Raw genomic sequence first — 23,668 nt, 5'->3', positions numbered from 1 at the left:
TAGCAATTGTTAACTGATTTTGAATGCTGTTTAATGTCATTTAAAATGGAACAAAACCATTTAAAAATGCATGTCAACTGTATTGCAGAAGATAAACGTGATTAGTTAACTGAGAAAAATGGATAGAAGCTGGATGGATGGTATGATATGATAATGTACTGATTTGTTGGGGTAGACTAACAAAATATATTTTTTCATGATGTTTTACCCTATATTAAGAATTGTCAAGTTTGTTCAATAATAACCCCTTCAGTCCTGTGGGGAGTGTTTTTGATTGATATTTTTTAGGTTTAAATCCATCCTTTGGCCCTTTGCTGTGATCCGTGGAAATGGAAAATATACCTTCCTATGAGAATACATGGGCAGAAGACCATTTTTTTCCTTTCGACATTGGTAGATAATACCTGGCCATTTTCCCTTCTTTTATCATACAAATGTTTCCAAGTGTGCAAAATTTCATCCAGCCCAAGAAGAGTTGTTTTCACCATCCTCCAGTCTGCACTTTTGCCCTTTTTGCAACGTGAGATTAAGCATTTTCACTTTTTTTCTCCTAAACTACAATTTTTTTTTAATTCGTGTTCTGCAAATTATAATAAAAAAAAAAATGCTAAACGGAAAGAAAGAAAGGAAAAGGACTCGAAGCCACCATCAGTGTTGGGCGACCCACCTCCCACTTTCCTCTTATCTCATGGATCAAGTGTTCCTCCAGGATTTCATACTGAAAAAGGACACTCCATCATCAACCTGCAACAGAGATAGAAAACGTCTGTACCCACCCCAGGTAATTTGCATCAGATAAATGTAAGACAAACAAAAAACACATTTTTATTGAGATTGTGGTCAACATTTTCCTGTTAAATAATCATAGATTTCAAAATCTCTTTAATTATAATCCAGACTGTACAATGAATTGATCTGGGTTTTCAGGGAGTCCTGTTAGCCTGGAAGAAGCAGCTGCGGAGGTCGTATCAAGATTGGTGCCAATCAGACTTAAACCAGCATCGCAATGACTAATAATGGAGATGACTGCTACTTTTTTTACTATTCTACCTGCTCTAAAGTAAGCAATGTTTATGTACAAATAATGTTCAGTTGATCTGATAAACTCATAAATTTAAGTCACATAATATTCCCTCTCATTTATTCCATAAGGGAGACAGCTGCCCTTTCAGGCACTGTGAAGCAGCGATGGGCAATGAGACTGTCTGCAATCTCTGGCAGGAGGGACGTTGCTTCCGAACTGTCTGCAAGTTTCGCCACATGGAAATCACAGTAAGAAGCATTTAAAAAAAGATAGCATTCAATGAAACGGTGTGGACCGCATACAAGTTTGTTCAAATATTAGATGTCGAACTGTACTGCATCATACTGAGAGCTGTTTGGACCACAGTATTTAGCTCCATGAGGATCCAACCATTACAAACACAGAGATGCCAACTTTTTTTAAGGAAATCACTGAATGCTAACTTGTTAAACCCACTATTGATTTCAGTAATATGCAAAAAAAAAAAAACGTTCCATAACATCAACGTAATTTTTTAAATATATAATTGTAGGTCTAGTAATTGGTAATTATTTTACATGGCTGCAGCGTCACCTTATAAGAGCTAACATGTTTCAGCGCCATCTTCCTGCTACAGATGCCCAAAAGACAACTTCGCAAATGTAGTTAGCCCTGCCTACAGCTAGTGTCTGACCCAATGGATTGATCGCCGCTTACTTTCCACAGCTGGGGCTTGCAGGTGGTTGTCGCTGAGTCTCGTGATTCGGGCTCCCACCGCTTGTCGCCCTCTGCTTTCCTCTTGAAAGATTTTTACTAGCTTCTTCCACTTCTATATAAATAAAGATGATTTGACTTGACTTAGCCGCTCTTGTTAGCCGTTGGATCCCGCCTAGGGCTCGGCTAAATCTCACTAGCCGCTCTCGTTAGCTGCTCCGCTTAACTTCAGCTCGCTCGGTCTTTTGACGTTGATTGCCAGGTTTCTCCCCAGCTGCCAAGTCACTGTCGCTCGCCGAGATGCTCCCTCCCTCATTCATGCCAAATAATATTATTTGTGGTAGGCCCACGAAGTGTCATCTCTCCGAGTCACTGTAGTTCACGTGATTCGAAATGCAAGCACTTGGGCCCCATTCTATTATTTGGCACATAGTGGTCAACTTTTACACACCGTATCTTTAAAAAGTCTAATCTGCCTATCCTGATTTTTTTTTTTCATAGCAAGCAGCATACACCTTCAATGTGCCAATCTTGTTTTATTGTAAAACATTGAACAATACCTATTAAACAGTACAATGCAGTTGTTTAAACTGCACATGAAGTAGTTTTCTCAAGTAAATATGAAAAGCCTATTAGTCATCTCGTAGCAGAAGAGGACAATCACAGATTTCCAGATCTCGTAGGCGGTGGGGGAATGTGATCGGTGCATATGTTAGCTGATCTCAATCCGGGCTGATTGATCAGTGCACCCCTACTATGCTAATTGTTCTGGATATAAAAAAACAAAGTCTAACATTAGCAGTATGTCAGGCCACCAATGCCTCTTGTCAACTAGACCCGATCGCTTTCCATTTACGGGGGCAGCGCTTCTTTGGAGTAGACACGGCTGCTTCTGGCGTCTGTTGTAGTCCATGGTTGTTGTTGTTACTTTTTATTGAATTTCTTTAGAATCAATCTCAATTTTGGACAATCCCATTTTTATCTACTGATGCTCATTGCACCTTTAGTTTGCCAAGGTTAAAAAAGATTCAAATGTATTGACATAGTATGCACTGATATAGGAAGAATATGATCAGACCATACTTCTAAGATTATTGTTGTTGTTACACTCTTGCATCGATACAGAAAAAACGGAAGGAAATACCATGTTATTGGGAGACCCATCCAGCTGGCTGCCAGAAACCCTACTGTGCCTTTCTCCATGAAAAGCCACGTTATATTGATGGCATTCTTATCCCACCAGACACAAGTGAGTGTATTCCTAGATTATTTTACATTACAACGTTTAAGAGCATTTCAACCCCACCTGTGAAATTCAACAAAAATGATCACTAACACTATCCCAGGTCAAAGTGAGAATGAGGAACAGCAGCATGAAGAGCCATCCCCCCTGCCAGCCACTCCTTTACCCACTGCACCCAATCCCCAGCTGAGAGGAGTCATGAAGACAGAAAGCCAGGAACCAGTCCCAAGCCCTACTCATCCACCTGTAGTGATTAATCCAGCAGATGATGATGAGGATGAAGATGGTGAGTTTCCTATATAATTGTGGTCTCCACCCCCAAACAAAAATGGGATTGTAATTTTATTTTTATTTTCAAGGTACTTTTGTAATGTATTTTCCAACAAACAAGCAATTAATCTTTATTACAAGAAATTATAAACTCTATTATGCAGTAAAGGATAAGATAAAGGCAAATGAAGCATTATCTTAATCACTCAATTTATCATATAGGCCACTGGTTCTCAACCCCGGTCCTTGAGTACCCCTATCCAGCCTGTTTTCTATGTCACTCTCAGCCAACACAGCTGAGGATCATTATCAGGCTTCATGTAGAGCTTGCTGATTAGCTGATCGTTTGAAACACCTGTGTTGGCTGTGGGAGACATGGAAGACAGGCTGGATAGGGGTACTTGAGGAACGCGTTTGAGAACCACTGATATAATAGGTTATTAGGGCTGGGGGGAAAAGTTGACCAACTTCTGTTAGTGCACCATCTAGTGGCAGAATGGCAGATAACATTTGTCTGCTTAAAAGAAACGCTCACTTAAGTACATAGTGTGCTTTTATTCAAAACAGTATAGTACATTGAGCTTCCCCAAAACCCTTACCCATAAATTGTTCTTGAAGCACGGGGGACCCCATTACACCCCATCGAGGAGTCCTAGGATGTGGACGGTCTTCCTCTGTCATATCCGACATAGGGGTGCTATGGGGCGGCCTCCCTGACCACATTTGCCCCCTCCCCGGCTGGTTCTCAGAAATTTTCAGAGTCAACCAAACTTCAAAATATTTTCAGAGTGCCACCTCTGGAGCCTCAGCACAGGGGGTTAAGAGCTCACTCTTAGGTTTGTCAGGTAATTTATTTTTAAACGTGTATTATTTACAAATACAATTAACACATAAAACAAAGTCAAGTATATGCTAATCTGCCAGTTATCCCCCCCCCCCCCCCCCCACAACGTATCAATAAGAGACTTGATAAAGAATTGAATCGTTAAACACAATCAAGAATGGAATCGGAACCATAAAAAGCTCATCATTTCCCATCCCTACACTATTGTCTCTGTGTATGCACTCAAACATAAGAAGTCAACCCTTTTACTTTACATGGCCAGCACACAGAACCCACCAGACACATCCACACACCCGTGTTCCCAACATACGACGGCAGCCGAAACAACATAAAATACACAACACACACGGTGAGGCTTTTTTTTTTTTATCTTGCAAGGTGAAAAAGATAAACATGTTAGGTACCCGCCTCAATGTGTTGTGAGATGAAAACCTCACAGAAACGTACGCGCAGAGTCCGTGATTAGAAAATCGTGTTTTCTCAAATCGCGTTTACGTTGCAAATGCAATTAATCATTCAACCACATTCACATCCAAGTGAAAACATGTAAAATATGAAATAGTTACTGTACAAGTAGGGCTGGGCGATATGGCTACAAAACAAAATCTGTATCCATTCATTCTAGACGATTACGATTTTAATACATTTTAATCAAAGTAATAAACTGAACAAACATTTAAAGGTTTCATTTATTTAAAAATAAATCCTGTGCAAAATATTCAGACAATGATATGTTCCGATTTTAAATAAGTTTTAATGTAACCTTAACATTCATAGCTTGTGCAAAAAAATAGCTTTTCGTATGTTATGCATAACTTGTTTAAATGTCACAATAAAATTGTTAGCAACTATTGTAAACACGTCTTGTAAACTACCCATTCGGCATTCTGCCACTTGTGCAAAATTACAACTCACACTAACGTTTGGATGTAACAGAACTTAAGAACAACTTTTAAAAATCCATAAGACAAGAGTGTATTTATTTTTATATGCCACTTGATTTCACGATTGAGCAAATTTTCAACTATTTGATTTTTTTAAATGACATTAATTGAATTAATTTGATTTATTGCCTAGCCCTACTTTATAACGTGGACATGATATTTTTTTTGACAATTTGAAACAGTTACAAGATGTGTTAATAAAAGGTTTCTATTATTTTAAGGTTCAAATACACGAGAGTATTATTGCACACTTACCACCCATTCGTAACACATGTCAAAGAAGGTAGACGATTTGTACACTGTCCATACAATCAAAGTATTTTTTCCATTTGTTCCATTATAACATTTGTGTATTTGTGCTACCAGACCAATTCTCAGAGGAAGGAGATGGCCCTTCCCCTAGAAAAAGATGCAAGCCTGGTGAGTTCAGCGGGAGACAAAAATTGGAGCCAAATACTGAAATTCCCTTCAGTGATTATGGGCGCTAAATGGAAATGTTTTTTCTTAACAGTTGAATCACACAACTTTGGAGTAAGCACTCTGGAGGAGATTCGGTTGAGGAAGGCCCTAAAAGCTGGCATGAATAGAGCTATTCCTCCTATACAGAGTGCTGATATTTCTGCGAATGGCGAGAAAGAAAACATCATTTCAGCCATTCGGCTACCCTTCAATACATCAAATGAAGGTAAAAAAATTGGTGTGTGCATCTCTCCAATAAAAGACAATTTGATCCATATCTATAGATATATTTTACAGTGGAACAAAATGGGACAATAGAAGGTTTGACAATTTACCGTGGTTTAAAAAGTAAAGGTTACAATAACCGCTAATAATGTCTGTCACCGGTAATGAGCTCTTAAAAACCGTGCACAATATCATGGGCTGGTACAGAGCTGAGTTAACAGTGGCCTTTTAATTAAGTATACACGTGTAGGTGCCAGTGTGTCCATATGGACAACACGAGTAGCTGGGGTCTGTTCTAAAAATAGCTTGTCAATGATGGGACACTGTGACCTGCTACAAAGAATTTAAACCCAAGTAAAAAATAAAAAATATTTTTTTTTTAAATAGTTTATTCAAATTTAACATGGTGCATGTTTCTTAATGTCCCCAAATATATTTTGTTTAAAGAAGCCTTGTGGAGTTTGTCACTTTTTTACTCGGGACTGCCACCCTCTGGCCTAAAGTTTAACTGCAACCACTGTGTCAAGCTCGTGCATGGTGCACGAGCGAGTACGTGCGCTCGAATAAACTTCTAATTTTTCAGTTTTTCTGAGAGTGAGCTGAAGTTTGGGCTGTGCTCGAAGTAGGCATCTTGTTTGTTTGTTTTTTATTCAGTTACCATCCCAATCTTGTCGTACGGCAACGCCAAATGTCCTGGAGTACGAGCATGACGTACCCTTTACTTTGTCGTAATTTATTTTGTAAAACGCTTTTGCCCGTTATAAAACAAAATTTCTAATATGGCCATTTAGGATTTAAGAACACAACTTTAAGTGCAATATGAGATAGATACATTCTTATTTTATACTTGGTCCATGTGTAAAATAATAATGTTTTAATGGCTTAAAGTTGTGTTCCTAAAATCTAAACGGTTTGACATTTTGAGTTGAAAAATCACCTAGATTCTTCACTCATTAGCTCGTTTCTCTCTCCTGGCTGAAAGTCTGTGCTGATCAGCTTGGTCCAGGTGCATACATTTGGGCACCAAATTCCCCGTACACGTGTCTGCTAATTTTTGTAGCCCTGCCGAGGTCAAACGTGCCTGGATTGTATTTTGTTTTTCCACTTGACGGTGGCACCATAGAGTCATTTTTGTCAGCGTGCATGACAACTTTAAAATGTCAAAATTTTGGTCATGTCCAATGTGTGGGGTATGAATAATTTTTCAAGCTACGAAAATCCACGTTAAACACAATTTTAAAGAATGAGGTTATTTTTCCTCGTGTGCCTCCATATTCTTCCCCTGGAAATACGTCATGAGCTGCCGTGCATATATTCCATTGCTACACTCGTGGTCCCCTTAAATTGTGTGATGATTCTCTGCACCATGTGCACAAGTGTCATTGTATTGAAAGTACTGAACTAGTGGTCACTTTATTTTGCGTTTGACTCCGCATCATTGCATAACTGTCAATGTTCAGTCCTACTGCACTAATGGTATTGTTACATTGCTTACCGATCCTCTGTACTTATGTGTTATGTCCTAGATGTTCCTTTTGTTATAGTTGCTTGTTACTGTAATACTAGAGTGGCTCAAGCTACCAGAGAGAAATTCCTTGTATGTTTTTACACACTTGGCCATGGGGAGAGTTCCAAAATACCTGTTAATGGGTGCATTCAGGGTACACACCAAGTCAAGTCAAAATACCCTCCTCAGGCTTAGGAGCCTAGGTAGTATAGAATATTTAATTAAGGGTGCCAACACACTGAAATGATAACATGAGAAAATAAAACTATGCTGTTCCCTTGTCTCAGACAATGAGCATAGAAATGATTTTTTATTAGATAAGTGGTAAAAATGGACACACTGCCACATAGTTATTTTCATTTTCTCAATCTTAGGCAAGTTTGTCTTTGACGAAACTTTGAGATCAAGAGGTGCTGTTGCTGATAGGCTTGGGAGACAAAGAGACACTACCTGTAAGTTTGAATTATTGCTTCATCTTGTCAACTTGATCATTGTACTCTTACAGAATCTAATGACTTGTGAAAAATAATGCAACAATTTGTCCCATGTGTAGGTATTGGACATGGGGAGGTTGTTCCTACGAAAAATAGCCTGGCCAAGCGTTTGGGTAGATTTGTGAAAGAGGAACAAACACCGTGTCAGAAAGGTAAGCATTGACTACGTTTGCATGCAGGCAGTAGCCCTTTTAAAAGGATTGTAATGACAAATTTGCTCTGTATTATTTATTTGGTTGTTACTAACATAACTATGAGATTCATTTTTCAAAAGTCATTTCTGGTTTAAAGGGACTACACCATGGTATTTTAAGCCCTTCCACAGTTAACTATAGGCATATAACGATGAAATCTTACCTTTGACACAATCGCGATGTAATTTCTTATGAAATATGAGTTACTTCGGTGGCTATTTTTCTTACCCGGAAGTCAAAACGCTTGGTTCAGGTAAAACCCCGCCTCTCCCCGTGGCTGCCGCGCCCCTCATGACGTCCGAGCCGGCTGCTTCGCCCACGAAACATACTGATAGGTTTTAAGACGATTTTTAAAATGGACTCTAAATTTCACGGGCTGCTAGATCTCTGCGTTTGGCCACGCAAGCTATCAATTCTTAAATAAACATTTGAAACAAAACGGGTCCTTGCTGCAAGAAATCATAGAAGAGGAGGGGAGCAGAGAGGTTAGAGGAAAGGAGAAGAAGGGAAAAAAAGCAGCACAACCTCAGGTTGGGAGGGGCTGGTGCTTGGAGAGCAGAATAACCTAGAATTTCTCATACAGGGGCGAATGGAGGAAAACACAACTTTGGTCATGTTTTTGGTGAGGAATTAGCATTTTAACATGGCTAAAAGCTCCAAAAAGTTTATTTTTCATGTTGCTGTTCCTTTAATACATTTTGTAGAAACTTAATTTGGATGTACGCTGCCATTATTTACGTCGCAATGCATTCAGTGCACACACAGTCCCTCTTGACTTAACACACTAAGAAAGAAATGACCTGGATGAATAAAAATATCCACAAGCATACACATAATACAATCAATACAATCCCTAGTTACTGGTAAATGTGTATACAATGTGACACATTTTCGTAATTTCATGTGTACGTGAGTATATTATGTCCCTTGATTTAGGATGACTGAGTTGCTCTGGACTATAAGTAGCACCAGTCAAAAATGAATGAATCATGAAGAAGAAAATAACATAATTCACATTTTATGGGAAAATTAGACCAAAAACAGTGGAGCTTGGACTCGCACCCAAAATTCGCATTTGTTTTTGTAATGTGAACAGTACATAAAAAGATCGGATTTCACAAAAAATTCCAAATTGGGCATCACGCCCTGCAGTGTGAACGTAGCCTTAGTCGCCCCTGGTGGTGGCTGAGTCAATTGTAGTTTTCCTTGTTAAATAATGCTTCTATGTATTTGTTCTGTCAGCAGAAGAGAGCTGCACAGTACCAAAGAGCACACCTGAACAAATTCACATCAAAACTCTGGAGGAAATAAGAATGGAAAAGGCAGCAAAGTCTAATAGCAAGAGTGACTGTCTTCCTCCTGTGAATACAGAAATCACTGTAACCAAGACAGCACACGTCCAGACGCCCAAGGCCGTGAAACGAGCAATTTATATCAAGGAACACTCCATTGACCACAACAAACTCCACACTGAAATCCTCCACACAAAGAAGAAAAGAATAGAGGATCAGCAGGAGCAGAATCCAAGTCTTAAGAAGTTCAAAGCAACAGCTGAAAAAGTTCCTGGCAAATATGAAGATGCTGCAGTGCCACACCCTGATTCCCCAAAAGTAGGGGAGGTTAGAGTGAAGACATTGGAGGAAATCCGCAAGGAAAAGGCAGCCCGAATTCAGTATGATGAAGTTAAGAGTCCCAACACGGAGGAGAATGGTGCTAAGAAGCCACGATTGCGGCAAAACGATAAACTGACACCTCAGTGTAAGAGTTTTTCCAATGTTTATCACACAATGAAGACATGTAGACATTTTAGTTTCCATGCATCTTTCTTCATATTTAAAGGTGGCATGGTGGACTTGTGGTTAGCACATCCACCTCAGAGTTGTAAGGTTGGGATTTTGAAACCGGTCTTTGGCCTTTTGGAGTGGGTTTTTCTTTATGTACTCAGGTTTTCTCCCACACTCCAAAACGTTGATTACATTACTTGAAGACTCTAAATTCTATGTATGACTGTGAGTGTGAATGGTTGTTGGTTGGCAGTATATGTGCCATGTGATTGCCTCTTGTCAATAGCTTGCTAAGATATGCTCCAGCTCACCCTCAGCCCTAGTATGGATAAGTGTAGAAAAGGGATGGATGCGTAAGTTTTAAAATGTATAGTCTGCCATCATATAACAAGCTTATTGAATTCTGCAGGTGACATCACGGCAGAAAGGAGTGTTGAGGTGACTAAAAGGACATGGGAAGCTCCTGTCGCTCCTGAGGTTAGACCTGTGATCATTGTTGTGGTTTGATTGATTGGAATTCTCTTGTAACTGTAATTTTCCTTTGCCTTTCCAGACCACCTCCAAAATTGTCAAAGTCAAAACATTTGAGGAGATTATGCGTGAAAAACATCTCCGCAAACAGGAAATGGCTGGACAGGGTTCTATCAGCCAGCAGGCATCTGATGCAGCCTCTTCACCAAAACCATTAGTGGGTAGTATGCTGAAGAAGAAGACTCTTACACCACCAGAGTCTTCATCTCCTACCTGCAGCACCCCGGATAGTAACAATGTCCCACCTGCCCAAAATGTTCTTGTTCGCAAGCTGAAAACGGTCAAATCTGAGACCGAGTGCCCTCTAAGCAACACTGCGGCAGTCATCACAACTGTGAGCTCAGTTGTCGTCAGAAGTTTAACCCCCCCTACCCCCCCTCAGGAAGATGCTCTCTTACTGAGTCCGGGCAGCTCCAACAAGGTCCTGTATAAAAACACAAGAACCTTAATTTCACCATCTTCAGCCAAGCAGACTGCTCCAGAGAGACACCTTTGTGCGGCAGTAGAGAGGCCTACTCCTGATAAAACACATACTACAGACAGAAAAGGTACCTTGCACTTGCTTTTGTCACAAACATTTAAGTTGGTTATTCATGGATATGGTCAATGGAAGCGCTTACCTTTTTAAATTCTTATTAATCTTATCATTTGATCAGACGCACGTGATACTGTAACCTTTTCAAAGTTTCAAAAACATGTAATAAAGTTAAAGGGGCAGTTTTCTAGTTTTCAAATCGGTCTATATGACCTGACAGTTGAATATTAACAGAATTATAATTGGAAAAATAATTCCTCCTCTGGCCCCATCTTGTGCCTGTCAGAGGCTGCAGTGTGACCCAGGGGTGTTGTCATCATTTGCTGTGCATGCAGCTGTGCTAAGTCACCTCTTTTGGATTTGTAATTGAATTTACCTTCCAAAAAGCAGAACATCAAACCGCTAATATTTTTTGTTTTGCAACATTTCCCCTCATGAGTAAGTCACATTGGAATGTAGCAGCTGTAGCAAAGATGTGCTTGTCAGTAGTGGGGTTTCCATCCAATTGTTTCGAACTTCAAACTCCTCTTTTAAATGAAATATAAAAAGTCTGAATCACTTGTGTTACTTTCATTCTGTCTTTTTCAGTGAGGCCCAAACTGAATGTAAAGCCATCTGTCATGAAGCCTGCCTTGCAAGTGAATGCAGGCCAGAAGAGGAAGAGAGCAGCGCAGTCTGCCGTAGCTGCTGTTAAACCTCTGAACAGCGCCTCCATAGTTTTAGAGGAATCACAGCAGGAAACTGCAAGTAGGGACTTGGAGGTACGTTTCACTTGTCTTGTTTGTTTACTGGGAACGAAAGTGTACAGTAGACAGACGCGTCAACCACTGCCTTCGTTGTAACAGGCACAAGTGAAAAAATGCTTGTTACAGGGACTTATTTTGCAGGATCTCTGTTTGAAGAACACTTTGATTCCCAACAGTTTGATACTTACAGAAATGACAGAAAGACTTGAGATAAATAGTTTCATATGTTCACTGACCTTGGCTGATGTTTACTGCATTAAAGGTTTTACCATCCTGCGGTAAAGAGGCCCAGCTGAAGCCTCAAGTTTCCTGTAGTCCCAGCACATTGTTGGAACCCAACCGCAGTTCAAGTGAGGAGTCACAAATCATCCATGTTTCAAAATACAGTCCAAGCCAAGAAACCAAGCTGGATGTCAGTCTTGCGACTGCCATGGAGGCCAGCTCTGCTTCCCGAAGGTACAGCATTCTTGTATCTTTTATATCATTGTCTGGTGGAATAATTTCCTAAAACACTACTTTTCATGATTTATTTTTTATTTTTTTAACCCAGCACATTCCTTTAGTTGCCAAACACTGCATTGTTAAAGTTGGTATTATGTATTATATTGCTATTATACTGTTGCACATCATCACCAACAGACCATGTCTGCAAAATTATAGTAAAACGCTAATGTAAATTGCGGTCATAAAACTAGAATAGAATGGACGCATCACCGCTGACAGCCATGGCCATCAAAGTCTGCAGTTGCACTTAGCCCCCCGACTAGAGAAGGGCTTTATTCCTGAGCTAACAGCTGCTGTTTTGTCAGCTTCCCAAACTCTAGGTGTGATGCAATACAAAAAAACTACGAGCTGATTAACTGACTGACAAATTAGTTGAAATTGTTCTGCACGCAAACTTCTTACGGGCTTCTTTCTGCACCGGAGAATTACAGCTATCAATTTTTAACAAAAAGCTTACTCAAATGTACCTAACATAACTATTTTCACTTCTTATTTCACTCCATTTCCTGCTCTTTGCCAAATTCAGTGTTGAGATAAAATTCCGCAAGGATCCTGTAGAGGAAGGAAGAAATGGGAGTTACGAGACTTCTCAGGCAGTTGAAATGTCCAATGGAGTTATGAGATTTGCTTTCAAGTTATTTTCAATACTTTAGATTCGTTATTAATTTGTACAAATAACAGACCACCTGGGGATTACCATATGGTAATAAATATGAAAAAGGAACGGAAGGCTTTAAAATAGCCGGATTTACAACCAAATTGAGGAAAATTTGTATGCAATGGTCCCTCACTACTTCACGGTTCACGTATTGCGGATTCACTCGAAAGCAAATTTGAGTTTGGGTTCATTTATGCTGCTATTTTAGTCCTTTTTTGTAGTACTTGAGTAAACAAAACAGCACTCTTTCATTCAACACAATCTATTACATTTTTAAACAAAAAATCCAATATTTGGTAAATTAAGAAACATGTACCATGATAAGTTTAGAATTTTTTTTTGACATTTTTCTCCTTTTAATTCTTAGCAAGTCAGTGTCCCATCACTGGTTAGCTATTTTTTAGAACAGACCACCGTTAGTAAGGCCAATGCGTATGTCTCATTCACAAGGCCGCTCATTAATGCAGTAATGCGCCACACATTCCCAATAGGTGGCAGGTTTGGACTGCTGGCAGGCCGGTATACAGTAGCGCTCACACTCTTTTACTATGAACCCACGCTGAAAGGTGCAGAATGTGGCTTGGCATTGTCTTGCTGAAATAGGCAAGGATCCCCCTGAAAAAGTAAACTGGGACTTCACAGACAATTGTGGAGAATGAATATTTTTTTCTTGTAAATGTGAGTGTTCTTTACTACAAAAATTAATCTGATGAGTATCTCTGTCTATTAGCTCTGTCCCGAAGACGCCGCAAAGTAAATCCCGGAGGCAGAGTGTGGCGGGGTCACGCAACTCGACCTCGGCTGCAGATGACTTTGAGCAGCTCATCAACGAATTCACAGATGATCATATGGACGGAGATGTGGACCCCGGCATTGGGGAGGACGACCTACTGCAGGAACTCTCAGACATGATTGGCAGCTGAGGCAGCTTTTCCTTTAAAGTTAACCTGGCCTAGCTCAATCAACAGCAAACATTGTTCATGTTAACTACATTTATTTATACTTAAGACTCCTTTATCACAAATGTACTTGGGATTTACGTTTGTTGTCTTTCTGTAATCTTATCCTAAAGCAGCATTAACGATACCTGGTAGATTTTAAGTGTTGGAGAAAGCAAAAATGATCCGTGGAAAATTGTGCATACTGTGTATGCACTGGGAAAATCTATATGTGTATATAACAATCTGCTGCTCCTATTGCTTTTAGTTAATAGGAAATGTCTCTTTTACTTTCAGTGGTGAATTTTTTTAAAGCAGTAAATGCCAATTTAATGTCAGAATTTTATTTTTGTGTCTTAAATCACACGGAGCTCATCTTCTACCTGTTAAATTTCTTTACCTTAAATGTTGTACGTTGTTTATTTCTCAAATCATTACCAGTAGATTTATTCAGTAGGCTTCAATTGAAACGACTTATGTTGACACCTCAGGTAAAGATTTGTTTGTTTATATGCTGTACATCTCTGAGAATTATTTAAGCAATAGTCATTTTCCTTTTCTTTCTTTTTTCATTTATTGCATTGCTTTGAAAAGTCAAGAACAGATCGGTGATCATCACATTTTCCACAAGTTCTCTGTTCAAAGAGATTTGTCCACATGACTGTAAATAAAAAAGGCTTTTATTTAACAAGCTGAGTTATTTGCCAGTATTAAACAGACAGTCTGCTATTCTGGAAGAATACTCCAGTGGATGTGAGGCTAGCCTCCCTTGGCCTTCAGTTGTCAGCGGGGTTGTCTGTTGTTTGTGCCCATGTGCCAAATAAAGTTGTGCTTGAAAGTTTACATACATTTGGCGTATGTAAACTTATGAGTGCACTGTATGGTGAGTAAAAGGAGTAATGAGAGCCTCTCAAAGAATGAACTTCACTCCAACCCTCTTGGTAGATTTTGCCAGCGCTTCTCCCAGACATATTGGTATAAAGAGAGAAAGAAACAATAGACCAGGAAACTTTTCTAAAAAGAAGAACAGTGACATATTACAGCACAGCCTATGTCACAGTGATTGCATGTATGTACTAAAACTGGTAAAGATGGCGCTGCGTAGGCCAGGGTATGTCATTATTTTGATATTTAATTGGCCTAAACTTTTTGCCAGGGAATCAATCGGATGCGATATTGGCACTATAAATGATATACACACTGTCTAATCAAATTAAGGGAAAATATTTGTCAGTGGTTTGTTGCTTTAAGATTTTTTCTCCTTTAATTTTTACATTTTTTTTCTTTCTTTTTTTGACCAATTCAAATCATTCTAACTTTAAAATGTTAATGCTTACCGTACAATTCGGCATAATAAGCCTTTCAGCCGACCACTCGTGAAATGCGCTGCCTCTCGCGGCTGAAGACAGGGCAGCCGTCATACTATTACTATAATAACTTATTTTGGGTTTTTGCTGTTATCGGCTGTTATCAGCCTGCCACCCCCCTTCCCAAGATAAGACTAATAAGAGCCTGGGAACGGGAATTAATAAACTTCGGCTTCATCCCGTCTGCCCTATTTCTTTTCGGGTATATGATTGTCCGAAAGGAAAAATGAACAAATAAAAAAAAGCCTCCCCATAAACATAAAATAACGTGAAAACAACGTGGATAAATTTAGCGATTGGCAACGCAAGATGGCCGCCGGGGGCTTCACTTGTCGCTACAGCGACTTGACTGAAGTCAGCAGGGTTTCGCTTCCGGTTCAATAGACGTAAACAGAAGGGCGTTCCGCAGCTTCAGGGGAGCAGGAGACATGACCAAGCTAGAGCTGTTGAACGTGTTTCTAAACGACAGACTGACAGCGGCCGCTGAGGAGATTTTCCGAGCCGTCAAAGACACGTTTGTTGAATATCAGAGTGAAATTCACCGCTCTAAAGAAGAGAACGAGCGCCTGAAACGGCTTCTCAATGTCGCTGTCCAACGACTCTTACTGCAACCAGGTAAGGACGAGAGGTAGCCACTGACAGTCGATCATGTTTTTGTCGCGTCACGCCACATCCCATGTGATGTTTTGTCTCACATGTTTAATTTATGTGTGGGTATCACTGATTCACCCCCTAATAACATGTTTATCAATTAAACGGAAACTGACAGCTCAGTAAAAATATATAATAACAATAAACTTAATATGATAGAAGTTCACTATATATTCAACTTCGTTTCACCAATCCATAGGTTTTCTCCGAATAAACAGAACTAGAGCCTGATCCATATAAAAAAATGTAACTATATATTTATACAAAGGAGACAAGTAAAATATCGTCAGGATAATGTGCACAAATGCATAATAAGATAACAGTATCAATGAAGACCAACCATGCATCAAAATAGAACAATTTCTGACGTCTCAATTATTGCGTAGTTTGCATTGTGGGGGCCCCTATGAATTTGTAGCTATAGCAAAATAATTAATTTACTGAACTTGGGAGTTGAAATGGATTTATATGATACCCTTGCTGTGTTTCTTTTGTGTTGTGCCTGTACTATTGTTTGTAGTGGTAACTTTCTGATTGCAGTGAGTCGAACACACTCAACTCACTCAGCTGTGTGACTATAAAGCCAGGCATCGTCAGTACCCACATTGACCACAATGATTTCAACACTGCCTTGATCATCCAAGCCTTCCCCATTGCATTAAAATAATTTCCCCAAAATGTACAGCTATTATTCATTAGATAAATAATAAATAAATGGACATTAAATTATATCATTAATCATAAAGGGAACACATAAATTGTAGTTCTATTCACAATATTATGGATTGGTAACAGATTATCTAATTTTTACATATTTGATCATATGCGTACTGCATGTTTTGACAACTCACAACTTTTATACACAACACAAGTAATATGATAGTATTCAGAAATGTTGTTGTCAAAACATTTACCTCGGGCCGATTAGTATAAATAGTAGAGATGTAACGATATCCAAACATCACGATACGATAAATATCACGATGTGAACCGCACGATACGATGATTAACACGATAATGTGGGGAGGTTGGCGATATACAAAAAAAAATAAATCATGATACTGTGTAAAACTCACAATATTGCCTTTTTTTTTTTTAAAATATGTTTGCTGGTATGACTGATTTATATGAGGGATAATCACCGCAGTGGCCAAAACATTCCTAATTAAAGTTAAACTGAGGCTGCTAGAACTACACAAATGGAATACAGCCTCACCTTTTTAACAGATGTGCTGCTTTCAATATCGTGACATGACAATATTGTGGCAATTTCACTCATCGCGATATTACAATATTGCAGTTATCATTACAATGATAAGCATGCTTGTTTAACAAATTCAGTTGTTCTTTTTTTGCAGCTGATAAAAGGAATGCATCACTAAAAAAAAAATAATGTTATACCAAATTCTCTGCCTGAGTGATGTCTGTAACTTTTACAGAAGCCTGTGTTGTCCAGTCCCAAGATCACCACCACATCTATGACTCAAGAAAAGAAAGCAGTGTGCAACCACAAGTGAAAAAAGAGCCCAAGCTCGGAGACATTCACAGCACATGTATACATGAAGGAAGAGAGCCACAAGAAGAACCTCGTGGGCAATTTGAGACACAACTTGGGTCACGTTCTCTGTTAGTTCAAACGGTGTACAGTAGAGATACCGTCCCACCTTCTCCTTTACCATCCCAGGAGACAAAGACAGAATGGGACCAGGAGGGACACTTGGCAGCCAGCAGCTCATCATCCACTCACACTGTTCATTCAGATGGCAAAGACGCTCACGGTGATCCTCATGGTACGGCTGCAAATAGTCATGGAACCACCCAGAAAGATCTGTCAGGATCCATGGGACCGCGGGTGAAAGGGTTGCCCTGCACCAATAGAAAGCAAAGTGTAAACTTACTAAAACACATGAAATCCCTCAAGTCGCCCGCTACTCGTAGCTCTCACCCGACCATACAAAGGTGGCACAGCTGTAAAGAGTGTGGAAAAGGCTTCAGCTTTGCCTGCCAGTTGGAGGTCCACATGCGTTGGCACACTAAGGAGAAGCCATATAGCTGCGCAGTGTGCCGAAAGAGTTTCACCACGGTCAGCATGCTCAAGAGACACCACCGAATCCACACGGGAGAGAAGCCCTTTCGCTGCCATGTGTGTGGCAAATGCTTCAATCAGTCTGCACACCTCAACACACATTTTAGGCTCCACACTCGAGAACGGGCCAGCTGGAGCCGAGCACCGTTTCCAAGGAACTCTCAGCCGACTAACTGAATTAAATTCATGCTCGTCGGCATAGCTGTGTTTAAAGCGCCTCTTCATCTCTGTTCATGTTGTCTGTGTGAATAAAATGTGTTGTGTGGTGCATTGTTTTATGCAGGTCCATTTGTAAGTACTGATATTGACACTGAAATATTCCGTTGTTTATTTATTTCATGGTTTAAAAAAAAATGGATGTAAGAATATGGTCGGTAATAGAATTGAAAGTTAAATTGTCCATGTGTGTGCCTCTATATTCAGAGGCCTTTTAGTGGTGATGCATAACTACTTGATCCACGTTTAGCGTACAGTACAGATCAGATCAGTTCCATGTCCAATTGCTTTCTTAGACAATTTCAAAAATGGGAACCGCATCTGTATTCAGGGACACTGCAAGTCACTCATTTACGATATGTGCACTCCCCCTCACATCTCCATTATTAACTCATTCACTGCCATTGACGGCTATAGACGTCAAAAATTCATTTTAACTATTTCTATTAGTTCAACATTTTTTGCCCCACTTTTGTGAACAAGAGCATGAAAACCTAGAATTTTTTTATTGTACATTTAGAACAGATATAAAATGTGTGATTAATCATGAGTTAACTAGTGAAGTCATGCAATTAACTACGATTAAAAATTGTAATCGCCATAATTTTTTAATCTTTTTTTTTAAGAAAAAAAATCGCATCAGGCAATTACAATTTTTAATTGTAATCAATTGCATGACTTCAATAGTTAACTCACGATTAATCACAAATTTTATATCTGTTCTAAATGTACAATACATTTTTTTTCTAGGTTTTCATACTCTTAACAAAAGTGGAAAAAAATGTTAAAAAATAGTCTATAGCCGTCAATGGCAGTGAATGAGTTAATAGTAGTTTGTGTATTTGTTTTTGTCGTGATTATATAGTATTGTAAACATACATTTAGCAGACACAGGTGCATAATTTGAAACAAGCCGCACAGTAGTAGGTTAAAAAAAATCTAACTTAACTCATGAAACTAATTCAAACACCACGAGTAGCCTTAATTCAAAAAGTCTCAGCAACCATTATTTTGGACAGTACTATCTCGGATAGCTGTAAGGGAGACTGCGGCTAGTTGTATCACGGGTTGCAATTTTCTTCTCCACCAGAGGGCGCAACAAAAAAGTGGAATAGTAGTTTTCTTCGTATAAATGGTTAGGGGTTGTGTCTGAGCCAACATGGTAGTTTGGGGCAACTTGTCTCAGTCATTTTGGGGTTTGTTGTCACATATGCAAAGAATGGGCCAATTAAAAATGCACCTCTGGCAACTCGGTTTACGTGTGCCAGAATTGTTCTTCAGATGATAAGAAATTAGTTTGCCAGGTTTCGTTTTATTGTTTAAAAATTTATTTTCCAGTTGTTCGAACTACAGTATGCCCACGTCAGGACTGGTTTAAGATTCATGATGAACCATCCTTCTATTAACCAAAATGCTTTTTTTATTTTTTATTTAATTTAATCGAACATTTCCAGTTTAAGCGGGGCAAAACAGGCATTTGAGGCTGAGAGGCTATGACCGACATGCCAGCAGTTCCTAGCGACTTTAATCCATTTCATAATATTTAATGTTAAAGTTTGCTCAATGACTGGTCATTTTCAAGATCAATGATGAACAAATTCTCTGGCTGTAAAAAAACAGAAAAACAAGGATCATTTTGTCCTTGTTTTATTATTTGCAAAATCAAGTGTGACATCTTACTCCATATAGCGTGACAACTTACCCCTTGTCACTCGTTCACTCCCTCTACTTGGCTGGCTTATAACTGCACTGACACAAAGTGTGAAAATAACATGAATAAAAAAAATATACCTAAGACTTTTGTCTTTCATCTGGTACACATCTTGTTTATATATGATATGTTGATTCCAAGAAATATATAAAAGTATAAAAAGGGACACAACAAGCCCCGATCTCCCCTAAATCGGAATCAATTGAACTTGGCACAGAACCAGCAACTCATTTTTTGACACCGCCTGGTTGCGTGCACGCTTGTGGATCAACGCGAGAACAGCTGAGGGAGGAGGAGTGCCGAATCCAAGAAGTGCGAGAGGAGTAGAACCCGCGCCGCATTGAGAGGGAACACACGGCGTCCCAGCTCGAGTAACGGAAAGCATCGAGAGGAAGTGGCTGCTATTCTGATGCCGCCGCAGAGCTGAAAAGGTGGCGAGCCGCGGCGAAAAGTGCGCATGCAGGTAAAAGGACACGTTTATACTTTTTATGCGCTGCTGTTTTGTAGTTACTGTGACGCCCATCACTGACGCATCGGTATAGTGACGATACGAAATATGACAACAGCACACAAGTCGTATGTGTTTTGCGGACACTGTAATCGCCCACCCCTGCGCATCCGCTGGCTGATGCTGCGGTTTTGGGAGCCCTTTTTTTTTTTTTTTTGCTGCTCTGCGCAACCTGAAGTGACATGTTCCAAAGTCCACTGAAATGACTGGGCCTCGCCTCGTCGTCTGCTTCTGCAGTGGCCCGTGCTGTGAGTGTGTGTGATGTAAGCATACAGTAGGTGTTATTGCAGAGGATATGCGAGCGGAGACGCTATAATAGCGATCAAGTTACTCGGTTTAACCACCAAGGTTACACTAGTGTGGGATGCACAGGGCTTGCCAGAACTGTGTCGCTGCACCACAGCGTATTGAAATTGTAATGGGGGCAAGCTAGTAGTCAGTTGCAGTGCTCTACATCACGTCTCAACTCTTGAACAACTAGCGATGTGTGTGCGGACCATGCAGTAGATTTACACAATGACCTTGAACTTCAGTGGCAGTTTGCTGCCACAAAATGAGCACAACAACACATGTATATTAAAAATGTACTAGCACAAGGGCCCATGGTTGACAGTGGCAGGCCCTCGACAAATTTACATCATTAAAGCGCTGGGCCCCAATGAGATATTTTTTCAAAGAGAACAATATCAATATTAAGATGAAACATTTCCCAATTCCAATCAAGCAATTAATAACAAACCTTTTGTATCCACGCCCAGTGGTCCTTGGGATGTTACAGGAAGTGTGCATGCTGCTGTTTTCCACCAATACAGGAGAGTCAATCGGACATGGGCAATGCTGGGTTACTACATTAAGACAAATGCTGCTGCTTCCTGCTTCGGGCATCAAATGTATTTGAGAAGAAATGTACAGTCTACACTGACACTCTATACAGTGGTTGCGACCTGTTTTTAATGACCCTGCATCTATATAGCAAGGCCGCCTTATTGACTAGTGTAATGAGAGCTGAACGGATATATGTAGTAAGAATGAGTGCTGACGTGTGTGTCTGTGCATGCCATATATAGATCTGTGGCACCACATGAAACTTTGCATTGTGTTTCAAAAAGTTGCAACGGTTGCATGTTAGCAAAAGCAAAGCAGTCAATATTGCAAACCCACAGTCCATCCATCCATTACCCTAAATAGATAATAAATGCACAGTGACTACAGTACATAACTGAAGGCTGCTTGGCTCAGTCTAGTTAATCAACATGTGTGACAGGGGTGTGCCAAAAAAACGATTCTCATAAGAATCGCAATTCTCATTTAGTACGATTCAGAATAGATTATAAATGTCCCAAAATCGATTTTATTTAAATTATTTTATATTGTCTTGCCTTTGTCTGTGTGTGCCTTTATTTGGAGCGCTGTTCATGTTGTACCCGGTTTGGCCACTGAGGGACAGTGTGGTTCCACCTGGTCTAATACACTGTTAAGTTGTAGCCACATTAGAGAGTAGAAGGAAAAAGTCACGATCAAGTTATTCCAATAAAAGTTGTTTTTTTTCCCAGCGTGGAGCCGTTCTTTTAAATGATAAAAGTGCCGCGAGTAGCGCGCTAATTAGCATTAGCGAGTCAGACTGGAGTAGATCATTACTATTCCTTGCACATCTATAGATTGAAGCAAACATCATTGTCAATCAAATCATTTTGAATCAAAAATTGTTCCTAGCCGAAAATCTATTCTGAATCGAATCGCAGACCCAAAAATCGGAATCGAATCGAATCGTGAGACATTCAAAGATTCCCACCCCTAATGTGTGATATCCCAGAGATACTGAATGAGTCATTCAATGGCAACAATTGGCCTCATTCACTCCTCCCTCCCTCCTGACCAAAGCAAGGATGGCTCGATACTACATTTTCATATCCGATACCGATACCAATACTGCAGCCTCGAGGATTGGCCGATACCGGTCCTGTACGATACAATTATTTTTGTCACTCTTTAAGTTGTTAATAATACATGGTATTGCTTGATACTGACATCTTTAACACCGTGACTATTCTGGTCCTCTAAAGAAAGAAGGAAAACACACTGAAGTCACGTGTATCCGTATTTTATGGACCACTAGGTGCACCGTTTTATTAGGCGCAATACCAATGAATGGCTCTATTTTCATACATAAGGAGCATTATCTTTGTGAAGCATTGTACGTTAAATAGTTTATTTGAATTGTAGCGTATGTTTATTTTATTTATTTATTTATGTTTGTATTTATTAGACTTAGCGCTGTCATGCCTGGCTTGCTTTTGTTCACTGTGCAACTATACGGGGATTTCTTTGACAATAACAACTAGTCAATCTGGTGACTGGTTGGTTGTGTTGTTACTATGGCTAATGCTAAATGCTATTTTTGGTTGACAGTTCAACAGCTGTAAACAAGTGGATGCGCTCACCATTATCTGTTTATTTTCTCGGTCATGGCAGCTATTGGAAATTGGCTGTGCCGGTTTCCTCGCACCAGTCCCACATTGTAGCAATGGAAACGCGCAACCAGAAACTCTTATCTTGCGTGGTCTGGTGGCAGCAATAAGCAGAGTAGGACTACATTTCCCATGATTCTTAAGACACAGAAGCAGGAAGTAGTTCTAATTCCAGTATGAGGAAAACATAGAAGTCTGTTAGCATGTTGCGCAAAGTGAAGTTGAGAACGTATGATAAAGTTTGGGCTCATGGATTGGATCGGACAATCTGATACCGATCCAGTCATTTTTGGCCTGGACCAGGCTCGATACCGATCCAGTGGATCGAACCATCCCTCAAGGCTACACTTCCCACAAAGTTGCATGCGACATGCATGCATGTACGTGTCATGTGTACTGTATGCGAGCCACGGCTGCTACGTTGATAGCATGGCTTATACATGTTGGAGAGTTTCCAAAAGTGAAATGTTAATTGTTTGATGTGGTACGTACATACACCGTCAAACAGAAAAAGTTGAGAAAACGTCAAATAGGAAGGCAACATGATTTTTTGAATTTTCTAATTTTTTGCCTACTGATGTTCACTTAACACATTTCTACTAAATTCTGACGAGTTCTGCCAACTTGGATCTTTCTGTTGACCTAATTAAGATAATCCTGGAAGGCTAACAAAAGAAATGTTGGTTTCAATGCCATGTATTTCTGCCTTCACCAAATGCAGACATTCTTTTTAAGTAAATGGTACTTAATTTATATAGCGCTTTTCCACCTTACAAGTGCTTTAAATTTGACTACTACTACTACTGACACAGCATCAGGAGCAACTGGGGGTTGAGTATCTTGCTCAAGGATACTTCAATCTGGTCACAATCAGCGTGGAATCGAACCCGCAACCTTTGGGTTGTGAGATGACCACTCTACCACAGAGCCATGCCACCCCCGTACTAATCGTATAATTCTTACGCCAGCGAGTTAAAAATGTATTTTTTTATATTTGAAAAATGATCACTAAATAGATATTGAATAAAATAAAACATAACTGACACAATAGTAACTCAAATACATTTC

At 39.7% G+C, this 23,668-nt stretch overlaps 3 protein-coding genes across 4 annotated transcripts in view; all 3 read left to right on the top strand.

The window, feature by feature from the left end:
* The first annotated feature begins 991 nt into the window (after positions 1–991).
* On the top strand, positions 992–14,284 carry zc3h11a (zinc finger CCCH-type containing 11A). 2 transcript variants are annotated; one of them, XM_086087155.1, is made up of 14 exons: positions 992–1,060; positions 1,153–1,272; positions 2,843–2,966; positions 3,064–3,246; positions 5,385–5,438; positions 5,530–5,703; positions 7,584–7,661; positions 7,763–7,855; positions 9,143–9,655; positions 10,091–10,158; positions 10,235–10,760; positions 11,336–11,508; positions 11,756–11,949; positions 13,386–14,284. In XM_086087155.1, exons 1-14 carry the CDS (start codon positions 1,007–1,009, stop codon positions 13,576–13,578), a joined length of 2,547 nt encoding a protein of 848 aa, XP_085943281.1. In that variant the 5' UTR covers positions 992–1,006; the 3' UTR covers positions 13,579–14,284. The 2 variants fall into 2 exon arrangements, with proteins under 2 accessions (XP_085943281.1, XP_085943280.1); XM_086087154.1 differs by having other exon boundaries at positions 9,140–9,655.
* Positions 14,285–15,362: 1,078 nt separating this feature from the next.
* LOC147166975 (uncharacterized) lies at positions 15,363–17,965 on the top strand. Its single transcript, XM_086087490.1, has 2 exons — positions 15,363–15,575; positions 17,051–17,965. Exons 1-2 carry the CDS (start codon positions 15,389–15,391, stop codon positions 17,872–17,874), a joined length of 1,011 nt encoding a protein of 336 aa, XP_085943616.1. The 5' UTR covers positions 15,363–15,388; the 3' UTR covers positions 17,875–17,965.
* A 1,963-nt stretch (positions 17,966–19,928) lies between these two features.
* The window catches only part of nfasca (neurofascin homolog (chicken) a), a 121,523-nt gene continuing 117,783 nt past the window's right edge, over positions 19,929–23,668 (top strand). Inside the window, exon 1 of the mRNA XM_086088060.1 lies at positions 19,929–20,087. The gene's annotated coding sequence lies outside the window, so the exon portion shown is untranslated. The remainder of the gene's footprint in view (positions 20,088–23,668) is intronic.

This window comes from Leptonotus elevatus, chromosome 10 (assembly GCF_054856555.1).
Source record: "Leptonotus elevatus isolate MCC_2025b chromosome 10, RoL_Lele_1.0, whole genome shotgun sequence".
NCBI lineage: Eukaryota > Metazoa > Chordata > Actinopteri > Syngnathiformes > Syngnathidae > Leptonotus > Leptonotus elevatus.
The sequence above is the reverse complement of the archived record's forward strand: the minus strand, read 5'-3'. Positions and strand labels throughout refer to the sequence as shown.